This window comes from Triticum dicoccoides, chromosome 1B (genome assembly GCF_002162155.2).
Source record: "Triticum dicoccoides isolate Atlit2015 ecotype Zavitan chromosome 1B, WEW_v2.0, whole genome shotgun sequence".
Classification (NCBI taxonomy): domain Eukaryota; kingdom Viridiplantae; phylum Streptophyta; class Magnoliopsida; order Poales; family Poaceae; genus Triticum; species Triticum dicoccoides.
In genome coordinates, this window is record NC_041381.1 from 467,795,505 (window position 1) to 467,805,451 (window position 9,947).

Here is a 9,947-nt window from a genome sequence, read left to right on the forward strand (position 1 = left end):
TTTAGCACCGTCACCGCCTTTGAAATACGATCCGCATCCGCGATGATGTGGCCACTTGGTGGTCTTTTTTCCCACTTTTCTTTTGTGTTTTCTTTGTGCGTGCTTGTGATGTTGCTCACTTTGTTTATTTCGCAGCTTGTTACTCGTTGTATGGATGGTTGCTTTATTTTATCTATAAAGCGGGGCGAAAGCCTATTTCAATATATTATTAGTTGTTTAGTTCGACGAGAGGTAGGGGTTTTCTTCAACCAATTGTTGGTATGGTGTGTGATGCCCGTTTTGGTATTCGAGTTCTGGAGTTCATCGAATCGGTTGCCATAGGGTGTCCTGTTACGATGTTTGGGTTGTGATTACAGTGGAGACGTGTAATTTGTTAGAGGAATAACAACTTTATCTCTTTTGCATAGGGTCAAGATCCATATATACACAGGTACATGGGAAGAGATAAGTAGGAATCTAGTGCAAAAGGAACTACCAATCACTTTTGTGGGCTTATTATTATCTTCTGCTAATATGTTTTGATCTATGAATTTGTCTTGTTGATCAGATAGCGGTTGTTGAAATTATGGAGTAGTTTGATGTCAATAGCAAAAGAAGCACCGTAAGGTCTTGTACATTGCAAGGTGCTGAGTAAAATAAACCGAGTTCTTCTTAAGCACCAGTGCTTATCTCTATAGGAGGGGTTGCCTAATTAGGCATCTACCCTCTACAAATAAGCACATGTGCTTAAAAAAAATCTGGTTTATTTCTCTAAGCACCTCTCTTAAGCACCTTGCATTGTACAAGGCCTAAAGATTTAGTTTCACAATTTAGATTCTTTTGGCCAACAATATGCTGCATTTTATTGCATTCATTCATATATAAATCAGCTTCATTTTATTTAGCATTTCATTGTTCTGGTTCAGTGCTCTGGTATAAAGATTTCATTATTTCTTTGTCCCGTTATTGATGGAATTGATTGCAATTATTTCAATGCACTTTGGTTTTATGAAACATTACTACATTAGTATTTGGAATAGTAACGAGAATTGAAACTATAATACATATAATTTGTTATATTTGCTGATTGTATAGTTGTAGAATGTTTATCATATATCAGTAGCATGCATGGTGCATGCTAAGGTGGGTCTTTTCTCATGCATGGTGCCTGCTAAGGTGGTTCTTTTCTCATGCATGGTCACATGTTGAGTTGGCATAGTTGCATGTTAGAGAGAATTAGATATAGTGGCCACATGAGAGCACATGACGAGAATTTTTACCCGGAACCAGTCCGTCCGACCGATTTGGAGCCACCACTGCATTCCACATTTACATGGAATATCCCGCTTCAAGGAACCAACTCATTCCATTCCACCACCTCAACCAAGCACGTGAATAATCTCCAAATCTAGAACTGGCCCATTATATTCCATCTCAGGACCTCAACCAGACACACCCTTATTCTTTTTCTGTTTGGGCTTCCCACTGGTAGTACACAACAGGTGAAAGGTTTATCCTTTCTACTCTCTTTCTAAGTACCTGGAGTTAATTTATTGTTTAAGTGTTTCTTCTTCCTGCTTTCTTTTGTTTCCAAATTTTGGCCTTATATACATATCCTGATTTTCAATAGGAAGTAGCCCCTTTTCAATTGGAGATTCTGAAATGGCATCACTGAGCGTTACGATTTATCTCAAACCCGCTCTTTTGTAATTATCGGAAGTTATTTTTTCATAGATCTTAACAAAAATAAGTCTTGGGCATTGTAGTTTCTGTAAGGTTGGGCACCTTTTTCCTGTGTATTTTCTTACACAAACAATTTGAAGTGGAGCTCTTATCAGTAGTTTTTGTAGCTCCTTCTGTTTCGTACTACAAGGCCATATTAAAGACATTTCACCTTTTCTTTTCACAAATCCCCAAGAAATAATTCAATTGATTAACCTAAACAGTCTAATTTTGTGTCCCCCAAACTATGTGCAATTGTTTGTCTAAGAAAGTTTCCTCGCTTTGATGGCTTGAGATGGCGGCCATTGTTGGGTTGCAGAGTGGCGAGAGTAGCAAATTGCTATCCTACGTGTTTATCATCCTGCAGTGTCCTTGGTCACGTAGCTTTGTTGAGAATCCAGTGCAAGCACTTTTCCGCTTTAGTTGCCTATCTTCCAGGAATTTCCTTTCCATGTGACAGTGAAACTTTTCACAACTGAGTAGTGTATCATGCTTTTTTCTTTCTGAAATTGTCACGTGCCATGGAAATGCTTTGGGCCTCATATTGATCTTACATAACCTTCTTCTGTTTTCATGCTTCATGTGATCTAAGTATTGAGCCATGGGGTGATGTTTAGGCATTCATTAGTGACATTTAATCTTTCCAATTATTAACTCCATGTTTCCTGAAGTTATATTTTATGCATCTTCTGTGAATTTCTTGCTACACACTTATCAAGGTAAGCATAGCTCATCATTGACTAGGAAGCAGGCAAGCTTCCTCCTCTACACTATCTAACAGAACCGAGTACTCTTGTTGATCCATCAATGCTCATGTGTTCTTATTGTCTTATGGTATCAATCATGTTTTGTTTTGCATTAAATCATTTTTGTTTGTTCGATCTTGCAGATGAATTTAAGCCAGCATCTATTGACAAGACTCAAGCTGGCTCTCTGCAGAAGAGCAAAGATAACCGGGTAACTGTGGAATTTCATAACAATCAGCCTGGCAGGCCAAAGGTGGCATTCGAGGGAAGCCAAGAAGAGTACAAGGATAATGATGGTGTCTTGTTTTTTGATGGTGAGACCTTTCGCTTGGAACGATTGCACCGGGCAGTCAAGAGATTAAGGCATGTCCGGGTTCCGGGAGAGTCAACTTCCTTGGCAGCTACAACTACTGGAATGGGTGAATCTCATTCTCCTCCATTAGCGAAAGTTGGCAAGTTGCCTGCAACGAACAAACCTTCTATACACCCAGTTCCGGTAAGTTCTGTTAGCATGTTACATGCCCTAGCTAAATTTAGGTAATTGCTTCATCATTTGTTCATTTTTAGACCTGGGAAGAAGAGGACATGAGACAATAGGTATCCCGTTATATAATTATAGGTACTTTCTGAACTAACAAATATTAAAGCACATAATGTCTTTGTCCAGAGTTCATTGTCACCATCGATGCTTCATCTATATGTACTTAGAGCAACTCTAGCAGATTCCCTAAATCCCACTTCCCATCTAAAAAACTGCCATTTTAAAGGATTCAGGGTGAAAATTCACTCTAGCAGATTCCCTAACCTGCCCTCTATCCCTTATTTTTTTAGAGTCCACTCTAAAAACGGAGGATATTCCTAATTTTTTACTTAGTTTGGCCAGATCTCGAAAAGCATCGGTCTGAGCCAAATACCAGTACGGCTTCTATCTTAGCTCTGCTCTGGCTGAACAGCTTATTATGCAAAATATTTCTATTCTATCTCAAGTATTCTAAACCAGATCATTTTCCTGCTTTCTCTTCATGCGTGAGCTCCAATACACAGTTCTGCTGCATCTAGCCTGCTGCACCTGGCCTCTAGAGCTGCAATCCTGTGGCCATTCTCAAACAATGTGTCAACCAATTAGCTTAACTACCAAAACTAAATAATTTGGGTGACCATACAAACCAGATCCAGATTATAGACTATCAACACCTCCGTCCGACCTCCAGCAACCAGTACAGAGATGGAACGGACAGACGGATCAGTAACAATCTTATATAGAAGTCGGGAGATACAAGGGAGATTTGGGATGAGAAATCAGCAAGCAGAGGATGGGATGCAGTAGCAGCAGGGGGAGAGGAACGAGAAGTTTGAAGACGATTCATCCATTCGCTGTCATGTGGTGAGTTGCCTCTCCTTCTATATAGGCGATGTTGCAGCATAGCCTTGCTAAGCCCAAGTTTCAATAGCCCATTCTGAAGAGTAGGCCCATGAAGAGTATAGGGGCATGACCCTTGGAGCATGACATTCTCGCCCCCTTAAATTGCGGCTTGTCCTCAAGCTGAGGACGTAGTTCCAAGAAACGTCATATCCGCCGGGATCTCATTGTGTTTGGACAGGTAGACCAATAATGCCTGAACAAAATCCAAGAGCCAGTGTAGCACCATCACACCATCACTCTAAAATCTGAACACAAGCACCAGGGTGGTCAAGGAAGCAACCTTCAAGGCTCAAGCCATGTGGATTATGTCCGAGAAGCATCAGGTCCCAACCATGTTCTGTTCCAAAGGGCAACTCCAACATGTGCTTATCTGCACTTGCATATAGGCACTCGTTCCTCATTTGCAATGGTGCCCGACAATGAAGATTCAAGATTCCATCATCCCACTTAGGAAGCACTCACTGTACCACATGAAATGGCAAGGATGAAACCTGGGAACTCCATGGAGTGCAAAAAGAGGTGGGTTGCATGATCGCGTTGTACCTGTAACATCATATGGTATCAAGGAATTGTTGTTGATTCCAAACTGATTTTTAGTAGCTGTAGCTGCACCAGAGTTCCGTGATCCCAACACTTTGTTGTCAGTTGGTGGGCCTGAAGCTGCAGCGTGAAACTGTACTGTGTTTCTGCACATGTTGGGTACAACCATACGCTCAGGGAGGCGAGGATGCTGCTCTCTGTAGTGGGAAATTTTTTCATCATTGTAAATAGTGTCATGAGTCCAGAATAATGCACAAGCATCAGAATGATTTGTGCAAGACAATGTCATGAACATGCTGCAAGTATGCTCCACCATTTGGATGTAAACCCTAATAGGAACATAATTAGGCATCCTGGTATCCCAATGTTTTGCAGCCCCCAAATGCGGAGTAGCATCAAAATAGGATTAGCTGGCTGTAGACATGGAAGAGTGGACCACCAATTCGTTAGGTGCAGCACGTTGCCTGTAGGTTCATAAAATGGTGTAGAAAATGCATTCTGAACAAACCACCAAAATAAAGGCATGCCTTCACAACAACCATTGATTTTCCACGAGGAACCAAACTGCAACTCCATGGTTATCCCCATAGATCATGTATGTGCAACTCCCCATGGGGCGAAGTACCCAAGCCACGACTGCTACCCGGAGCCATGTCCGCCTGGCGCGTCCCCGTGACCATGTCTATGCCCACCATTGCACTTTGCATTGAACTGGCCGACCACGGCCAGTAGGACCACTATTGGGTGCGCAGTCACTGCGATCTCCAGAGCCTGGGCAAGGAAAATGCGGGAGCGCACTTGGGTGAACGAGGGCAACACCGTCGTCGGCTGGAGGATCACGAAGGCCTCTCAGCTTCTTTTCGAGCCCGTCAATCATCTGGAGGGTGAGTGTAGTTGCTGATCGGTTTGCCCAAACCCAGGAGGGCCATGGCGACGTGTTGCAGACAACAACAATAATCATTGAGGGAGAGGTCGCCGAGGACGGTGGCGTGGAACTCTTGGCCCAAGTGCAGCGTGCCGCCGGCCTGGTTGTTGAAGTACTCGTGTAGTCGGGCCTAGATCATGTAAGCTGAGGATTCCGGCAGAGCGACTACGTCGATCAGGCCCCCTCGATGGTAGAGGGACCACAAGACGATGTTGTTGTCCATTTCGGGATCAATAAGGCGGTTGGCATGCCCATGCCGAACATGATCCTGCACATGGTGGCGAGCGTGGAGGAAGTTGATGGAGCTACGCCATTGGGTGAAGTTGAAGGCGTCGAGGCCCATCTTGAACTGGATGAATCCCCCGAGGTCCATCAAGGAGAGCATCATCGGTGACCGAGGCACGGGGCTGGGCAGCAGAGGCGAAGGGGCACCAGATGCAGGAGGGAGGTTCCCGGCTCCAAACTCAGGACCAAGGTCGTCGCTTGCTTGGGAGGTAGGACCGGGGGAGGAAACAACAGCGGCGGCAGTGCCGGAGGTCGACATGGGAGAGGTGGGACGAGAACGTGGCTTTGATTACCAAAAAGGAATATGGAAGTGCTTGATATATTTGTTAAGTTATTGTACATGATACATATGCAGGTGAGATCCCCTACATGCAGGGCACGATTAGGGGAGGTAGCGATAGGCTAGATCGCTTCTGAAGACTAGGACATACTGTTACAACAGAGGGAGCGAGGCGTAGCTGCTTGTTTGGGAGTAGCTTTGCCAGATAGCCGCTGGGTGTACATGGCCAATCTGAACGGGGCGAAGCAGTGGGCGGGAGGAATCACAATACATTGATGATGTAGGCGGGAAGCAACAGTAGAACTGTTCTGGGGACCGGTTAGAGAAATTGGTCGGAGGAGACCGAGGAAAATGAGATCGAAGCAGGGTAGTTCAAGATGTGAACGACATGATATGCCGATGAGATTCTATCAAAATGGAGAGGCGGATACCGATTTTTTTCCAATCGGAGGCTGAGTTGCGGCACACCCACCCCCCCTTGAAACCTGGGTTCATGATACCATATGGGAATCTGGACCAATATGAATATGTAAGGAGACTTAGACCAATACTAATACTCTTTAACATGTAGTACCACGTAGAAATACTCGGAAGTAACGGGGATAGGAAAAATAGAGGAATTTGAGTGGTAGGAATCGAATACTTTGGGATTTTGGTTGGAGTTCTTGACTTGGAGTTCGAACCTAGTTATTTTGCTTGTGCCGCTATTGATAGTATGGTTGTCCTTAGACTCATTGTGCATTTTGGGTTCACCAAAAGCCTTTAAATTACATGCATGAGCTAGGAGGCAACCACTTGGTAGCACAAATATAGGGGTCGGCAACGATGTTTCCACTTAGGGGGCGTTTGGTTTGCTGGCCATCCATAGGTGGTTGAGGGATAGCCAGATTTTCAGATGGTACTGCGCGTTTGGTCGAGGGATAGAGTGGCTAGGGATAACCAGGTTTTCAGAATATTCTCGTCAAAAGCTGGTTGGCCTCGTCCGCGAAAATCTCGTGGATGATGGCAGCCACCCGCGCTCGTCACCTGCCGAAGTGTTTACTTCTTATCTCTCCGCCCTCCCTTTCTTTCTCGCTCGCGAGCGGTGGCGGCGATTTCGCATCAAGCGGCGGCGCGTGAATGGCGGCCGGCGGCGCGGTGAAGTAGGTGCTGCCCCTCTACTTCTCTACTTTTTCCATTTTTCTCGACGTGTGGGTGATCCGCCAGCGGTGGCAGCGTCTGGTGCTGCGTGCCCTCTCTTCCTGGTCTCTCTCTCTCTCTTCCTTGGATCAACCGTGGTGGAGGACAGTGATCGACGTACTCATGACGAACAGCTCACGAACACAGAAGTTCGCCGCACAACTGGCTTGCGGCTTTGCTGTTATCCTTCCCTTGTTTTCCTTGCGTAACGGACATGCGATCCGGTCACCAGGCCCTCGCTGAACGTGCCATCCCACGTCCTATGGATCAAGGCCACACATGCAGCTACTGGCCCGCCGTAAAAGAAGCACGACTCGGCCCTACTACTACTACGCAAAGAAAAACAAACTAACGTGACACCATGCAAGGTCGTCACACACATGCTCAGTTCTTTCTTTTCATCTTTTGTACAGCGTATTCTCACCTGAGAGGTACTGAACAACCCATCCACTTGTCATCCTTCCAAAACAAACATAAAACTGGTTATCCCCAACCACCATTTATCCTTCCAACCAACAAATGAAATTGGCTATCCTTAACCAGGCGGACAGGGACACCCTCAGCCCATCCATTCTCGGCTTCGAACCAAACGCCCCCTTATTACCAAGGACTATTTTTCTGATACAGACTTGATAAAATATTAGTCCTTAGATTTGATAAAATATTAGTCCTCTTATTTGCCTTGTCATTAACCACTAAAACACAATAGGGCTATATGATGCATTTTAAATAGCGCCAATAAAAAGTCACACTTTTGCCTTAGTTCAACACTAATCAGTTCAAAAGATTGCCAACATCCTTTGGAACTTCACAAGACAAGTCTTATGTTTGTGATTTGCTAAAGTAAATCATTTATTACTTAGTATTTCAATTTCATCGTGCTATTTTATGACATACCCAAATATTGATTGCATTTTTAACTGAACCTTGAGTTGCTTATGTAAAATACAGTCCCGCTGATTGCTGTGTAAACCGTAGGGTCCTATTTGGAATATAAGATCTCCATCATTGTGCATAGGAATTTCTATTCCATGGCAATAGGTACTGTTGTGCTGTTTGGTTTGCACTTTGCAGGAATCAATCCAAAGGAACACTGTTGCAGACCATAGGAACAACGTGGTTCCCTCTAATTTCACCGGAATTAAGGCCCGAGCTCTTGTTTTGTGGAAGTCCAAAAGACCAAGATAGAGTTCAGATCCCACAAATGCAACTTTTGTTTCTCATGGGCGTGGTTCAGGGTTGAGGCGTGTGCAAGTGTAGTGTGCACGTGCGCCGGTGCATGGCTTGTGTCTAGGCAGGTCGGGGGTAGTGCATGGGCTGTCCTCCTACAATAATTGCATTGGATCTTGGGGATAGGATGGCTGGTTCACAAAGACCATGCTGAAGAATAGGTGAACGTTAGACCACTGGTGCATAGATGGTGCTGCCTGGATATCTATGTTATGGTTGTTTCTTTTGCTCAAAGTTAATTACCCTTTACCATTCCTGTGTGTTGGCATTCCTCTGTTTCAACCGCCAGTTTCTTTCATGTTCCTGTGTTTTTCCTCTGTTTTAACACCTGGATTCCTTTCCCATTCCTGAGTATTTTCCAAATCAGTGTTTTTGGTTCCCTCCGTCTCCATTCACATGGCACCCTTGTTTTTCGTGTTTGAACTTTGACCATCAGTTTCACCAGTAATAATTAATTATATGAATTATATGTCATAAAGCTTACACCATTGGTAACTGTTTTACTACAAATTGGACGGTATAATTTTTGTGACACATAATCCACTCTTTGTCAAATTGATGGTCAAAGTTGAACCTCGAAATATGTGTGCGCCATGTTAATTGGGACAGAGGTAGTATTGTTAGTTGAACAGTGATTCCCAGCCTCCCACCCATTGCCACTACAGCACTATTCACAAAACCATTGCTGCATCATCTACTCGTTGTCGTGCCATTTCACGCTCACCTCCTACAATGCCGCAGCCGTCCTCCTGTATTGCATGTTGTGGCACAAATCCTCCTTTCTCTCGCAGATGCACCTCATAGGCCTGTGCACGCTAGTTCATTTGACTGAGTTTATATTCAAACTGCATCAAGTAGTAACTGCACTTGCACAATATTTATAACACAATATTGTATCGTGAGTTTGTGACTAGATTTACCTGCAAATGTGCATCAGTGCGCCCTAAATTCATAGTTAAAATTGTCAGATGATGAATCTGTGGACATGGTTTATACAAGTATTGTATGGAATCTTTGCCGACCTTCATGATTTGATGTTGTACAATTTCAGTCTAATACTAGATATTTCAAGAGGCCCTTGTATCTAATCATGATTCTGACTATCCTGCAGGTTGAGGTTGAGCACATTGACATTGGTGAACCTGAAAATCCAGGTAACTGCTTTAATCTGCTTATTCTTGTATATGTTCATGATGTGGAAATTAAGTTATTTAGTTTCTTTTACTGTCTTGAATACGGGCCTCTTTGATTCTAGAAGATCCTTTAAGTATATTTTGTAGGATTGTATTGAACGCTGGTAGGTAAGTCTGTCATTGCAATTTGAAGTCCTGTTTTTCAGGTTTTACTTTCCTGAGATAGGCTAATTCACTCCTTTGGTCTTATTTAAATCTGTAACTTGTTGTGGCCCTGCAATGTTGTTTCTTTTATCGCCCCTCAAATGTTTTTGTAGAAGAAAACGAGCCATGCCAAGCCCAAACAGTTGCACATGAGTATTTGGATAAGTAGCATCTGTTCCAAATGCTGTCTTTGCGTTTACGGGATATTGGCATACCTATTCGTGATAACCTCAAATGTTTTGTTATAAAAACCAAGTAGCATCGTTCCAACGTTTGCGGGATAAGTAGCTTATGTATTCTT

The 9,947-nt window shown here is 43.8% G+C and overlaps 1 protein-coding gene across 1 annotated transcript in view; it reads left to right on the forward strand.

Annotated features, from left to right (window-relative positions):
* LOC119341668 (ell-associated factor Eaf-like) overlaps window positions 1-9,947 on the forward strand; it is a 13,350-nt gene that overhangs the window by 841 nt on the left and 2,562 nt on the right. Inside the window, exons 2-3 of the mRNA XM_037613535.1 lie at window positions 2,591-2,943; window positions 9,421-9,463. Of these exons, the coding sequence (XP_037469432.1) occupies window positions 2,591-2,943; window positions 9,421-9,463 (396 nt within the window). The remainder of the gene's footprint in view (window positions 1-2,590; window positions 2,944-9,420; window positions 9,464-9,947) is intronic.